Source organism: Vicugna pacos, chromosome 8 (genome assembly GCF_048564905.1).
Source record: "Vicugna pacos chromosome 8, VicPac4, whole genome shotgun sequence".
Classification (NCBI taxonomy): Eukaryota; Metazoa; Chordata; class Mammalia; order Artiodactyla; family Camelidae; genus Vicugna; species Vicugna pacos.
Window position 1 is genome coordinate 44554997 of NC_132994.1, and position 16416 is coordinate 44571412.

Below are 16416 nucleotides of genomic sequence, written 5' to 3' on the forward strand. Positions count from 1 at the left end.
CCTGGTCCCTGCTTACCAAATGCCCTCCCTTCAATGACTCTTTAACAACCAAAATTTTTCCAAATACTCCCTAAGCGATAGCATCGTCGGTTGAGAGCCACCAATGGGATATAAGGGAATCATCAAAGATTACTGGTTGAGTGCAGCTTCTTCACTGAACAGTATTTGACATGATACCTGAAACATTATACCTCCTCGTTGTTTATGTAATAAGTTACTAAATCAATATGAATGGATTTTATTGACTTGGACTTTACTTACATTGACTAGTAAAATCTTGTGTCTCTGAGTGGTTTAAGTAAAGGCGTTCTGAGAAGCACAACAGCATAGGCAGGATATTCTCATATTTCAAATATATTAAACTGTGTGATTTAGTAGCTTCTCAAATCACCATATATTTTTCAACAGTTACATATTATTTATTAGAGAATAATAATGAGAGTTAAAGAAATTACAGGAAATAAAGTGATAAAATAAGAAATTTTAATTAAAACAGTTGGGTTAAGGAAAGAGCCAAATTATTAGACTGAAAAATTGGAGCCCAGATTATTTTCATTTCTTCAGCTATATAAGAATATGAATGTCCATCAGCTTTACTTGTATTATAAAAGGGGAAAAGTGCTTAAAATATGTATCTTACATTATTTTTTAAAAATATAGTCTATGAATGATTTCCCCAGAATTTTGGAGATGATACAAGCCTTGTAGAAAGCTTAGAGCATAATGTCCAGCTGAAGACTTGGCAGCTGCAGAGTTACTGAGAGAACAGGTGCTTTCTCCTCCAGGGTTTCAGCCTTTCCACCTCTCAGCCTGCCACCCAGTCATCCCCACCACCATTTGGGGTTCTGAGTGACAGCTTGGACAACGTTAGCTGAAGGAGCACTACGCCAGGCTAAGCAGGACACAGTACACTCAAGGTCATCGGGCTATAGTATAATAACTTATAAAAAGCAAACTCCTTTAATTAGTATGCACTAACAAAAGGACACAAGCATTTTGTTTCTGCTTTTCAATTTGGACAAACTTCCTGCAAGTTTATACTTTAGGAACAAGAAACTCTTCATTATTTTTTAACAAGAAGTATTCAGTTACTGCAAAGGTTGGAAAAAATCACAAGAAATATGAGATTATTGCATTCAGTCAGAGTTACACTGAACCTGATGCCAACAATTCCATATAAGTCAATAGCAGGTGGGAAATGGACACCTGTTTCTAGAACAGAGAAGATGGCTGTGCTGAAGTTCATGACTATTATCAGAAAGTAAACGTTAATAAAAGAACAACTATTTAATTCAAAATTTTCATATGTGAGTTTAGAATAAAGAAGAATGAAGCATGTTTCAACCAATCTGATTCCTAAGCTTTGTAAAACACTCTAGCTAAACAGAATGTTTCACAAAGTAAGAGAGCTCAGTAGGCTGTGTGCATTGTGGACACATAAGTCAGCTGAGATCTAGCCTAGATATTCTAGACATGATCCATTCTAAAACAAGAGCAAAAAATTAAATTAGAATTTCGTTTATCATACATTAAAATGGATTCTCGATGAATACATTTAAATGTGAAATAGGAAACTAATATTTTAAGCTTGAAGAAATATCAGTAGTTCTTGAATTAGTCTTTGGATGAAGACTCAAGAGCAAAAATACCAAAATAAAATATCAATATACCTAGCCACATTAAAAACTAAAGAATCTAGACACACACATGCATATCACATATATGCACGCACATGTCTATTCACATAGACAGAAACTCTTACATTAACTACAAAACTGAGAAATGTATTTGTAAAAGTGACGTATACCCAAAGGACACATATCATCAGGCAAAATGGGCAGTGAGTGTGAACAGTTACACAGGAAATAAACATAAAAAACTATAAATCATATTTAAATCCTTCAATCTACAAATAACAAGCAATGAAAAGATATAGTGAAAGAAAATATCTCCACTTGAGTACTATGCAGCTTTTTAAAAAGAATGAGGGAAATATCTATTTACTGATATAGCAAGATCTCTAGGGTATATTGTTACATTATAAAGCCAGAATATAAGATCTGTTGAATTTTGTGTAGACATAGGGAGAAACAATAATGTATACTGTCTTATAAATGCAAAATGAAGTTATGAAAAGATGCACATAAAGCTCATAGAAGTGATCCACTGTGTGTGTGAGGAGGTGTAGATGGAACAGGATGAGAGGGTGGGAACAAAGCAGAAAGAAGCTTTTCACAAGGCATCTTCATGAGTTAAACAGTGAGTATGTGTTGCCTATTCTCAGCAAATAAATAAAAACCAAAGAAAGTGAAAATTTTAGAAGTCCAATCTAATAGGTAACCAAACAATGCAAGTTAAAACAATGAAGTACACTTTCTTACCTATCAAATTGGCAATTATTTTCTGAAATAATATCCTCATTGTTGGCTAAAGCAGTCTCAAAACTGCCAGGGGAAAAATCGATACATTTGTAGAAAGGAAATCAGTAACAGAGTTCAAGAGAGTCTTTAAGCATTTTACTTCCTTCAGCTCAGAAACTGTTCTTGACCCATTCAATTCTAAGGAAAATTATCATAACATAACTAAAAACAATAAATATTTGGTCATCTAAAATCTGACATAAAGAAGAAAGGTTGAACAGGGAGGGACCAGCATGTAAAAAACAGCAGTAAGAATAATCCCATACCTTTTTTTTCAGGTTTTTCTTTTGCTTTTTCTTTGTCTTTTTCTTTTTCTCTGTGTGTAACTGGAAAGAAACAAACAATATTTTTCACTTTAATGAAACGAATAAATGATGAGACAATTGCACAGCAGTCTCTGATGTTAAAAATATCTACTGCCTTTGGAAATCCTTCTTTAACTGGCATGGGGTTTTACATACTTAGAGGTTTAAATGTTAATTATATATATTTTCAATTTCTATTTTTTAACTTCATATCCAAGGAAAAAGTCTTACCAAAACTGTCTGATTATTGCAAAGAACACCCCTCAGCTTTTTTAAATCTTTAACTTTAATTTAATGAATTGGAAATTAAAAAAAAAAGTATCATGCTATATGCCAAAGAAGCCCAGTTCAGTAGTAGAGGAACACCAGAAATATAAGGGCAAAAATACAGAGATAATCTGAACTTGAAACAAAGAATACTCAATGAAGATAGCATATGTTAATCTTCTACAGAATAAGCCCACGCTAGAAGTTTTGAAAATATACTGGGGTGAGACTAGTATGACACCAAATCCTTTCAAAGAAAACAAAATTTAATTCAATATGAGCTATGATTCAATTAATTAATATAGTAGGACTCAAATTTAAGTCATCATCTTCCCCACAATTTAATTATAACTCTTATTAATAGTGCCTCCAATTATCCAAGCTAGGAGCTTGGGACTCATCCAAGATTCATCTTTTATTTTTCATTTTTGTTCATTTGCCAAGCTTCTTCAATCCTACCTTTTTAATATTCCTCTTACCCATCTTCTTTTATCCAATATTACATTCCTTACCTATCATTTACACAAAAATATAGAAAGAGCACCTGCTGTGTGCTAAAGACTTGGCTAGGCAAGACAGACTTTATCCCTGTTATCATGAGGTCAACAAGCTAATGGATGATGGATGCTACAGGAATAATTACACAGGTAATTCTGCTGCTAGAATAATTGCTATGAAGAAAATATTCAGGGTGGCGTGTCAATGTATAAAAAGCAAGACCTAATCTAGTCTGTGTGCTTGGGGAAGGTCTGTTGGTAGAAATGACACTTAAGGATGTGAAAGATGAGAAGAAATTAACCTAGTAAGGGAATGAGAAGGAGAAAGGGGAAAGAGATCATTTCAAAAGTTGGACTATGATGTCCTTCTTGGGCATATTATTATTATAAATATTATTACAATAATATCCTGAATAGTGTCTTGAACCCTTAGAGTTAGATTATTCTGAGTCTCAGAATAGCCTCCTAACATGAAAATCTGATTATACTGTTGAGCTGATACCAGTATTAATATCTCTCTCATTGCTTAGCATGATTATATGTCACATGGTAGGCACTATATCAAATATAAAAATATTTTATTGTTCTAGTGATCTGACATTTGCTTATCAACCCAATCTTATCTACTAGGCATTTCGCTTTGAACTTTACATTCCAGTTACAACAAATGCTTGGCTCTCCATAAACGCACCATGGGTCCTCCTAATGCCTTGTACCCTTGCCTGCTTGTGCCCTCCACCTAGAAGTCCCACACCCACGTTTCCTCTATTCCCTGCACTCTTTCCGCCCTGGCTCAAACACCTCTTCCTCTACGAAGTGCTCTTTGATTTCTACTTATTCCCTATGCCAGGTGCACAATGTGCATAATTCTATTTTATCAGTTAAGTAACAATATAGCGGCTGTTCATAAATCTGACTCCCCAGCAGGTAAAGTCTCTTTTACGGGCTACCCCGTATTATTTTATTTCTGTATCCTGGCTCATCACATGGTGTCTGTCACATAGTGGACACTTCATAGATTATTCTTTTTTTAAAAAAAATGTTTTATTGAAGTTTAGTTGATTTACAATGTTAGTTTCAAGTGTACAACAAAGTGATTCCGTTATACACATACATACACATACATACATTCTTTTCAGATTCTTTTCCATTATATGTTATTAGAAGAAATTGAATATAGTTCCCTGTGCTATACAGTAGGTCCTTGGTGTTTATCTATTTTATACATAGCAATGTATGTCTGTTAATCCTCAATCCCTAATCTTCCCTTCCCCACCCTTTCCCCTTTGGTAACCACAGTTTGTTTCCTATGTCTGTGAGTCTGTTTTCAGTCTGTAAATAGAATTTGTATTTTTTTTTTTAGATTCCACATATAAGTGATATCATATGATAGTTGTCTTTCTCTGTCTGACTTACTTCACTTAATATGGTAATCTCTAGGTCCATCCATGTTAATAGATATTCTTGAACAAGTGAAATTCTAAAATATTATAAGAAGAGCTCTTTTCATCCTCTAGTACAATTCCATTTATTAATGACGTAGTTAAATATAATATGCACTGCTTGCTTCCAGCCATTTAAAATTTTTGCAATTTGTTAAAATTTCTTAAATAATTGAATCCCAATGATAAACAGAAGGAAAAAAAAAACAGAGATCATCTGGACATTATTTTTCCTTTCGACATTCAATGGCTCTCTTGGGTGTTTCTAAGTCACTAAGTTCAGTATAAAAATTTCACAAAATAAGAGGAGAATTCCAGCACTCACACATGACCACAAATAGCTTATTTTGGTTCCTTTGGATCACTATTAATTAAGCTGAAAACCAAAAGAAAATCTTGGCAAAAACAAAGCCCATTTTAAAGTTTCTCTAGGGGAAAGGAAGTTTGCATGAGATAAGCTGTGTTTTCAGAACGCTGATTGGCAAGACCCCCAGGAGAACACCTAATCTGTGTCTCTGCGTCCGTGGAGGACCAGACCTCAGCCACCTCGGACAGCTGCTTGTCCCTTCCACTAAAGGATTTTCCAGTTGACATGTGCATGAGCATAAACGGGAAAATTGATACCAAATCAAAAGAGCAAGGGGGCTGAATTCAGACTCAAATTAGCATATTAATGCCTTGTTTCTGTTACCCTGGGGAAAAACCCTGTTCCTCGCAATCTAAGTTTTGATTTACAGACACAGTCCAGTATGCTGGAATTTTATTACCCCCCTCAGAAATGGTACCATAACACTGCTTAGTGAAGCAGCTGGAACCACATGCTCTAGGGAGCTGTTCAAAATGGCAGATGGTCCCTGAAGGTTCTTGGATGGAAACTCCAAACTTTGGCAAGACTGAGCTCAAACACCAAGTTTTGAAATTGCTTTTATCAAAAAAATGCAACCATCAACAACTGCCTTAATAATCACTCTAAAATTTAAAAAAAAATTGTAGCAACGACTGCATTTACTCGTGCATCTCTTTACTTGGAACCCACAGAAGTTCTCATATGAAAGAAGAAAAAAATACCTTCCACTGTCACCAGCTCTGTTTGGCAAGTTACATCTTAGCTAGGACAGTTTTAGCTCAGGACAAAATAAGCTTGGAGCACCTGCTAGAGCTTAATTTGTTTGTCATCCTTATTTACAAGAAACAAAAGTCCCTTCGGCATGCTGATAATTAAAAACAAATGGGATACACCAGTTGGAATGGCCCTGATGTTTGGCATCTGAGTTGGCATGGCCCTGCTGTTCCTGCACTTGCCCAGACTCTGACCTTTCCCTGACCAGAACATTCAGCTCAACTCAACTCCAAAGCGCGTCTCTCACCCTCCCCATATGTTCCCTCTCCAGGACTCTGCCAGCTGTGCTCTGTGCTTTCCCAGTTCTTGGCCCTGGCAACCCTCCAGGCAAGCTCTGTGTCCTTTTCTGAAGCCTATCAGAGCTCACAGGGCACCTGACCCTGGGTTCTTAACGGGCAAAACACTCTCTAGGGGAAGCAGCAGGCATTCAGGGCCAGGTTGCCAGAATCCTTTGCTGATCTCTCTGCTCTTAGTTCAAAAATCAAAAGTTTTGGCATCCCAAATTTTAAAGTCCTGATTTGTATAAGCTACTATATTCTTCAATTTGATGGTTAGCAAGAAAATTTAATTAACCAAACTCTGGACTACATTCTTGACTTCAGAGATACCGGACAGGACTAATCTTGCATGCCTAAATCCAAAGTACTCACATAGACAAGCAAGTAACCATTACCCCTTTGTGTTATAAAAGACTTTGGGGAGCACAGGTTTCACTGATTTTATTTTGAATTACTTTCCCCAGGTCTCAGATTTCTGGTACTTCTGTTGTGGGAGGTGTTAGCCTGGAGCGGTCTATAAATTTTAGATAGGTCAACGCTTTAAACAACTTCATAAAACTCATATGCATCCATGTTTCAATTCATCGTTTTTTATGAAAGAGCAAGACACACATTTATTTTAAAACCATTTCAAAAAATTCCGCTTTAGCCACCATTAAACAAAAATGCCAGATGTACTCTTGGTTAGTGTATGTCTCTGTATGTGTAACCCTTCCTTCCTTCCTTCCTTCCTTCCTCCCTCCCTCCCTTTCTTTCTTCTTTGTAATTTTAGCTTGTCAAATTTCCATTCTGTCCTAAGACAAAATGATCTAAACACTTTAAATGATAATGATGAACTCAGTAGAAAAGCATTCTTGAGAAGAGAAACTTCTCAAAGATTGTATTATTCATTCTTCTTAAAGGAAGGATTTATCATTTTTATTTTAATATAAGCACGTAATTTTAGAGCTGGTAGGAACCTAAGAGATCAGTTAGCCTGAACTTCTTTGTCCATAGACAAGAAAAGCGTCCATGGTTAGTACAAAAGGATATAATTATTAGATTGCTGAACTAGTACCCCTTCCCCAAAGTCATGCTGCCTTCTCCATCCCTGGTCCTGTGCAGACGATAAACTTGTTCTTATGAGACAAAGTGGGCTGACTGTATTCTCCAAGCATGTTATCTACAATCTATCCTACAATAATGCACACACTTCTTTTTCATAATAAAATTTTATTTGTTTATGTGTTAAAGTGAAGATTAGGCAAATTACCTAAAGTTACGAAGCCCATCTGATACATGTGCTTTCAATCCCCAAACAGATTTTTTTCAGTCTAACGGATTTGTTTTACACTCAAATCTGATTTAATTGTACGGGTAATTTCCCCTTTGCCTGCGGCTGCACGGCCTTAGTCAGAACCACGATCACTTCCTCACCAGTGAACAATCACGGGGGAGGAGGAGACGCATAGCTTCCCGGAGGGCCTTCTGTTCTCATTGTCCAGGTTTATTTTTCACAGCAGCCAAAGAGGGAAAGAAAATGCATTTTGTACTTTAAGGAGTCAATTAAGTACAGCTGAGAGAACGCAAGAGTACGTTTATACAATACAGGCTGACTAAATTAATCTGTGGGCTTTGAGAGCATTTTCATAAAGAGCTCCAGGATATTTAGATCCATTTCACTGTCCCGTCCACTTTGGCTTTTAAACCGCATCTTCAGCCAAATCCCTTGCCAGCCTATGACTTCAGTCCTATAATTTGTTTCTCAGAAACAATCCTAAACTAGTCAAGCAGGATGACTGGTCTCTATTAACCCTTTTTAAAAATGTTCCCCTGACTTTGTGCATGTGATGCCATCATGGATTTAATTGTGACCTCGAAGAGATATGCCGAAGTCCTAATCTCCAGTGCCTCAGAATGTGACCTTATATGGAAATAAGGTGTTCACAGTGGTAATCACGTTAAAAATGAGGTCACTAGGATAGGTCCTAAACCAAGGTAACTGGTATCCTTATGAAGAGGAGAGATTTGGACACAGAGACAAATGCACGCAGCAAGAAGAGACAGAGACATGGAGAACAGCACTAGGAGCTGAGGACAGAGACCAGAGTGATGCAGCTACAAGCTGATGAATACCAGTAAACCCCCCAAAGCTGGGAAAAGCCTGGAAAAGACTCTGCCTCACAGCCCTCTGAAGGAACCAGTCCTCTTGAAACCTTGACTTGGGATGTCGAGCCTCTGTAATAACTATGAGACAATCCATTCCTGTTACTTTAAGCCACCCAGTTTCTGGTACTTTGTTACAGCAACTCTAGGAAACTAATCCTAATACGAATCACTGGGCTTCTCTTGTGCTCTTTTAACCAAGTTCCCACCTGGTTCCTTGGGGACTGACCCCTGACCTCTGTGACGGCTTCCACTCTAGGTTCCAGAGTGCACACCCAGATCCCAAACTAAGGGATAAACCAAAAGTAATAGGATTATTCTGACCAGTTCTTGTCGCCTAAATGATGAAATCTTAAATGTTCCCCCTAATATTGAATCCCCTGCATTTCCTTACAATAATAATTTTACATCTTACTTTTGCTGTGCTGATGTGTGAAAATTTAGAAAGATGTTTACAGCAATGGTGCTACAGTAAATTTAGCAAACTTTGCCATTCTGTGGTTTCTACCTTTAAATACTTATATTTTGTAATTAGCCATCAGTCTCCCTGCAATCTGACTGGCTTGCACTTGTGTTAAAGAACAGCTCAGTGAGGTAGTTGAAATAATGCCCCCTCACATATGTTCACAACCTAATCTCTGGCATCTGTAAATGTTGTAATATACAGCAAAGCAAGACTTTGCGACATGATTAAGTCATGAATCTTGAGATTGGAGGTTTGTCTTGCATTATCCAAGTGGGTCCTAAATGCAGTTCTACGTATCCTTATAATAGGGAGGCAGAGGGAGATTTGAAGACAGAAGAGAAGGCATTGTGACCACAGAGACAGAGAATGGTGTTACTATATTAATTCAATATAAGGTCACAAGTATATACATTACTCTGATCATATTTATAAAATAAATAATTTCTTCTTTGATGTAGGAAGAAAAACAAGGTTAATTCAAACATAACATTAACTAACATGTCAGAACTTATATCTTAAATCCAAAATAAGTACTCGTTCCCATTAAAGGGCTTACTCTTCGGTTCCATGAAACTATTGCATTTTTCTCTAATGAAAACCATCAGACGAAATAAAGGACAAATAGGAATATCAGTTATCTTGTCCTCATGAATTAAAACCTGCTAGGTAATATGGATGAATACAATAAATGCCTAATTTTCTATGAAAAAGAGTTGGAATTGAAACTCATTTGTTCTTTGATACTTCAAAAATGAATGAGCATACCTATATGGGATTATTTTGGAGATGTATATCCTCTGGTACTACATATTCTGTGGTTTTCTGTATTCTACTTGATGAGTAAATCATCTAGATGTAGCCTTCCAGAAAAAAATAGAGATAATAGGGTAAGATCTAGCTTCTATCATTATCAAATATTTTATCTCCTCCTGGAATACACCAGCTTCTGCATAATAGATCTCTTCAGACTCAGAAATTTGCTGGCTTGTCTATAATCGTTGCAGACTACTATTACCTTGGATATATTGTATCTTTTCTTATAAGAGTTCAAAATGCTTTGATAACAATTAAAATTCTTAATCATACATAACCACCACTGACACGGAATGGGGCATACCGAAAACATATTTATCTGGACGTATGAAGGGTTATAAAACTACATTTATTTTCACTGAACTACTTGGGAAAAAAAACAACCATTATTCTATTCTACCCGGATAAGGAAACTAAATAGTAAAATGAAATCTTTTGTTCTTATTCACATACACACACACACAAAAAAAAAATTGTGGAAAAAGAGAAACTGTCTCTGAAGTCCACTTCACAGTTGAACAGCTGAAGCTCCATTTTCTCTTTCTTGAGGAACATTCACTTTCCTAAAATATATTTGATCTGTTCAAGAAATATATTCAGGTAATACTAATCTCTAGCCCAGACCTTGAGAAATTTATTTTAAACTTCAGCCAAATTCACTGTTTTAATTATGCAAGACTTGCTAGTTTAATAAACCTACTCTACAGCCCACTGCTCAAAGTCTTTAACAGCGGGATTCTAATAGAGTCAGGTCCAAAATGCAAATGGTACCATCTGCATCGCCACATCCACTCCAGCAGCACTGCTGTTAAATTAGCAGCGCAGTCTGCAAGATAGAACAGCAGAAACCCCAACCACGTGGAACCAGATGAGTTTCTGTTTAACCTCCAGCAGACAGAATCACATAACCAGTTCAATCACAGCTAGCTTAGTCAATCCATACCCGAGAGCTGTGTTCAATTTCCCTGACCAAAGGAATTACGAAACAAAAAGGGAAAGGGAACAGTGAGAAGACATTAGTTTCCTAAGTACCACTATAAATAGGTTTCAGTTGAGTAAACTTCATTGTCTCTGGTTGTGTAAGGATTAGTTGACCAACCTGGAACTGATTCACACTTTGGGATTCAAGACATAATTACTGCAGAATGATCTGAGCTCTTCACAGAAAGGAAGTATGTGAAATATATATGTTAAATGGCATTTTAATGTAGATTTACATACTGGTATAGTTTCAGGTTAATTAGAATTTCTATTATTTGAAACCACTACTTGCAACTTTGATATTTACAGCAGGTAACTTTGTATTAGTCCAGTTTTGACATAATCTAAATACTAGACAACATTCAACTTTTATCACAGGAAAATTATTTCTTTTTCAATCCATATCACACAAATAGTAATAATGAGAGTTTTATTCCTGCTCCAACTCACCCAGTATCATATGAGACTGACCACTGGGGAAAGAGCATATTTAGAGATATATCCCTTTGGATGTTTTTATTTCCTATAAGTTTCTTTAAAGTCTTATGACTACCTGGTCCACTGCTAGAAAAATGATGGTTGTAAGATGATCAAGTCAATGCTGGCTATTATTAATACGCCTCTAATGCAAGATTCAGTTACTAGATTCAGTTTAATTGAAAGGGACATTAATCATCACATCGTCATTGTCCATCTCCCCCTTGAAGCTGTAGAAGTAAGCTCTGGGGCCATCACAGGCTTCAGTGAGTAGTATCATGACTGCATTTCTACACTAAAGATTTCAAAGGCATTGCATGGCTTAAAAAAATTCAAGGTTAAAAAAAAGTGAATTCTGATTTATTATATTCACCTATTAAAGAAGGAAAAATGTTTGCTAATAAGTCAAAAAATATGTTTGCAGTATTGTCTTCATAAGCAAAAACCAGTTGTAAATAACTTAGACTGTCACACATTTTGAAGTTACTTTGATTCCAATAATTAAATACTATATATTTATGTCTGAAGTTAACTAAAAAGTAAATGTATGTATTTAGACAACATCAAAAATTCAAACAAAGGAATACTAAATATGGAAACTTTCTTTTCTCCTATATAAATATGCAAAGTATACATCCTAAAAAAAATAAGAATAAAGACAAAATTCAACACTTACCTTTAGGTTGTATTTTCCTTTCAGGTTTCTCTTTCTTTTCAGTCTTTTCTTTTTGTATTTCTAGGGGAAAAAATGGAATTTATCTTTAAAAACTCTCCTTGAAAATGTGCAATATAAATCATAGCTGTAACTTAAATGTTATAATTCTACCATGAAGTCTAAATTATTCTATCCAACAAACTTATAGGTGTCTAAAAGGAAAGCATCTTTATAACATATTGCCACATAAATCCCTCATTTATTGAAACTAGGAAAAAACTGTTACCTCAAAATTAGAATTATTTGAAAAAGCTTAAAAACTTACATTTAATAGAGATATGTTGTCACCATTTTTAGTGCTAAAACTGATCACAAATTATAATTATGTTTTATTTCAATTACCCTCAATACAAATTAAGACTCCTTAGTAAAAATGTCATCTAGATTTAGGAAGATTTAGCTTTTACATATTAAATTAAGAATTTGTGAAATGAACTGTAACAACTATCTAATAGGAAATATATCTCAGAAGTATTAACTCTAAGCTGTGTTTATAACCAGAATTTGGCGTTGCATTTCACCAATAATTGCTGCATGCAGACATTTCATAGAATAAGTTAGTTGTTACATTTTTTTCCTAAATATCAGGTTTTAACAAATATATTCAATTTGCTGCCAGCTTCAGTATACATACATTGCCAAGGCATAGAAAATGAAGTTAATTCTGAATCTGCAGTTAATTTGGATAGAAGTAAATCTGAGATTAGAGTTTACAAATATGATTACTACCTCTGAAAAGTGACTTAATCTTAAATACCATGGTTTTTCTTGGAAAAATGCTAATGAGGTTTACTTATTTATTTATCACAACTTTATTCCACAGATGGTCTGAGATGGTACTAATTATTGGACACATTCTAAATTCTCCATTTGAATTTGCATTTTTATAATTTTTCAAGAAGTCTAAAATCAAGACCAACTATAGGAAAATCCCAAATATCTTCAGAAAAGAGAGTTACTGACTTTCATTTACCAGTTAAAGAGATAATCAGATTTGTGAAGATTTCCTCCCCTCACTTTCCCCATCAATCAGCCATGCTATTTACAAGACCACTCTTCTACCCTTATCCTATCCATGACCTTGAAAATGGCCAGGGAGATACAAAAGAGTTAAGAAATTCAATTATATTTTTGAAGAAAAAGTCTTCAAAGTATAAAGAAAGATTTCCAAAGGGCATAGGAAACATCTGTCTTCCAGCTTCTTGCATTATTATTATTTTTTTAATCTCCTTGCTGTGTCTCCAAATTCTGCTCCAAAGCATCATTTCTCATCTTAGAATTAGTGATTTTTTGGATTGGGAAAATCATTATTTGGAGTTGGAGTGGGACTACTCTGTGCACTGTAGGGTATTCTGCAGCATCCCTGGCCTCTACCTGTTAGGTGCTTATAGCCCTATCCCTATCCCCAGTCATGACTATAAAAAATGTCTTTAGACATTGTCAAATGACCCCTGTTGAGAACAGTTCTAAAGATACAAAATAAACAGCCCAGTCACTTTTTGTCACTGTCTAGACCTATAGTGTCCAATGCAGTGGCCACTAGACATGTGTACATATAAAGGATGCAATATGAGTTTAGTTCAAATTGAGATGTGCTTATAAGTGTAAGTACATGATGGATTATGAAGACTTAATACAAAAAGGATGTAAAATGTTTCATGAATGATTTTTATATGAATTACATATTGGAATGATATTATTTTGGACATATTGAGTGTGATGGCTTTATTTATGTGTCAGCTTGGCTAGGCTACTATCCCAAGTCATTCAAATGAACACTAATCTAGAAGTTGCTGTACAGGTATTTTGCAGATGTAATTAAAACTCCCTGGTCAATTGATTTTAAGTCGGATGATTCTGAATCATCTGGATGGGCTTGTCTGATTCCATTGGAAGCTCTTAAAAACAGGCTTGAAGTTTCCCAGGAGAGGGAGGAAATGCTCTGTGTGGACAACAGCTTTGGTTCACGCTCATGTGCTCAAGCTTGCCTGTGATCTTCACTTCCTGTTTGTCCTATAGTTTCTGATTTGCTAATTAGCCAGTCCTCATAATCACATAGATCAATTCCTTGTCATAAATGTCTTAATATACAGATATAGTATAAACATAGCTGCATAATCTCCTACTGATTCTGCTTCTTTGATTGAGCCTTTACTGATACAATGGGTTAAATAAGACATATTAAAATTAATTTCATATTTTTCTTTTTACTTTTTTTAATGTGGCTACTACCAAATTTTAAATTACATAGGTAGCTCAAATTATATTACTTTTGGACAGTACTAGGACAGTACTAGTCCTAGGGGTGGGCAAATGACTTTTTTTAAAACCCTCTGTTCATCTTAAATCTACAAGTGACTTGAAAAAACAAACTCAAAATTCTTCCCTGCCAGTACCATTCTGCTTCCTCCCTCCTATTTAACCCAACAGAAGCTATGGTGTGCCTTGTATAACTCAGCCTGATAAAGTAAGTAAAATGTCAAAGAATTAGAGTGGTCTTCAAATGTGCTGAAGGACTCATCTTTAAGAGATAATTTCTTACTCCCGATAGGGATTAATCTGAATACAGAAATGGGACAAAATTTTCTAAATAAAAATTTTATATGAAATGCTACATCTATTGTGATAAGAAAAGGCCTTAAATCTGTCACTTAGAATAATATTTTTCCCTAAGAGGTATGTGTGCTTGTTTGTAATCCACAGACATCCACTGTCTACTCACAAGAATAAAAGATTCTAGAATTCACATGAAGGATCATACACAAGAATCCTCTGCAGGATTAGGTTTGAAAAGCCGTTCTTCCCGGGTAATCCTGTCAGAGCCTCCTAGCCTAACTTCACTGGGGAAATACAGTATTCAGACAGCACGGGACTTCGTGGAGCTAGCCAGTCCACGTTGGCTCGTGGCGGGGTTTCCTGCAAGCTAGGTGAAAGCTTGCACATGAGGACAGAAGAAATACAGTAGCAGAAGCAATCTTGGCTTCCCTTAGCTTTAGCTCTTGTGTCCCCAGCAGCAGCCCTTCAAAAGGGACTGAGCTCTACATTGAAACCGGAATTGGAATGAGCAGGGATCCACCTTGGAGCGGGGAATAAAATAAAGTGAAAGAAGGCGAATCTCAAAAAGATTGGGATGCAGGACATCACTCAGGAAGAGGCAGGAGGCAAACCCTCCACTCTTCCCAAAAACAAGGAAGGGAGGTAAGCTTAAAGTGAAAGATAAGCCCTGGCCTGTTGGATATACTTCATAGTATATTTTATTTGAGTAAAAATAAAAATAAATGAAAGTAAAGGAGAATTAGACTTAAAAATAATGACAATACATTTCAAAGAATTTATTCTTTACTCTGTGGCAAATGGAGTGGACACAATCCCCTTCTGCAGCTCAGACCAGTTGCTACCAAACCAAAATTGAGTCAGCTAGGCCAATGCGCAGTAAAGCCAATACACTGAGACCGCGTTGTGGTGAAGAAATTACAGCATCTATTACAGGGCGTGAAGCAAATAGAATAGGCAGCTTATGCTCAAAATACATAAACTCCCTGATGGCTTTTAGGGAAGGGTTTTGAAAGTCACTGTTAGGGGAGAGGGCTCCAGGGTGTGTGATTGACTCTGGACTTTTGATTGGGTTGGTGGCGAGGGAAAAAGACGATGTTTTGGGGATCTTAATCATCAACTTTCTGGTTCCAACCAGTTTGGGATCTACTTGCTTGTGGTCAGCATGTAGTCACCATCCTCCACCTGAGTGTGGGGCGGTCTTAGTTTCTGCAGAGCAACTCAAAGATATATGTCAGATTGTTATGTGTATCCCTTGAAGAAGAGGAACTAGTGTACTGTTTAATCACTGAACTGTCATTTAAAATATCATTACTTTTCTTACTTGACTGCTTTTCCTTTGTTTCTGTGTCTCCTCACTTTCCTAATTAGTAACTGCTTGAGTCTACTCTTTGGAACTCAGAGGAGGCCTCGAAGACTAAAGCTTTTTTGTCTACAAACAAGAAATGGGGGTCCTGCTCGATTTTTATAATCCCAAGGATAAAGCCCCAACTTTTATTTTCCTGACTCTGCACTTCAGCTTTATATAAACTAAGACAACACCACTGTTCTGGGCAGATGTACTCAGATTTCTTGTGAGAGTCAGATTAAAACACACAAACCCAGGCACACATACACACACACACACACAAATCTCTACAATGATATATAATGACTTAGGTAGACCTTTTTTTTTTTTTGCAAGAACATCAACTATTTTTTAACTGATGACCACTTTGAAGACTTTTAGTATTTCTATAGAAGTAAGTGTGGACAAGCACAGCTAACCTTGTAAAGGCACACAAACACACATTTCTTTGCTCACAGAGGACAAAAGATATTTATTTCTGATGATTCTGAGGGGAGCAGATTTTGCGACCCCAAAATATGTCTCTTTGGTGCAAGGATTATTTTTGAGCTAAAAGGCAACCAAAGCCCAGCAGAATCAGGAAAGGCTC

At 36.1% G+C, this 16416-nt stretch overlaps 1 protein-coding gene across 1 annotated transcript in view; it reads right to left on the reverse strand.

Annotated features, from left to right (window-relative positions):
- TRDN (triadin) overlaps nt 1-16416 on the reverse strand; it is a gene marked incomplete at its 5' end in the record, with an annotated part of 362619 nt that overhangs the window by 211017 nt on the left and 135186 nt on the right. The window contains 2 exons of the mRNA XM_072965935.1: nt 2687-2746; nt 11888-11947. Of these exons, the coding sequence (XP_072822036.1) occupies nt 2687-2746; nt 11888-11947 (120 nt within the window). The remainder of the gene's footprint in view (nt 1-2686; nt 2747-11887; nt 11948-16416) is intronic.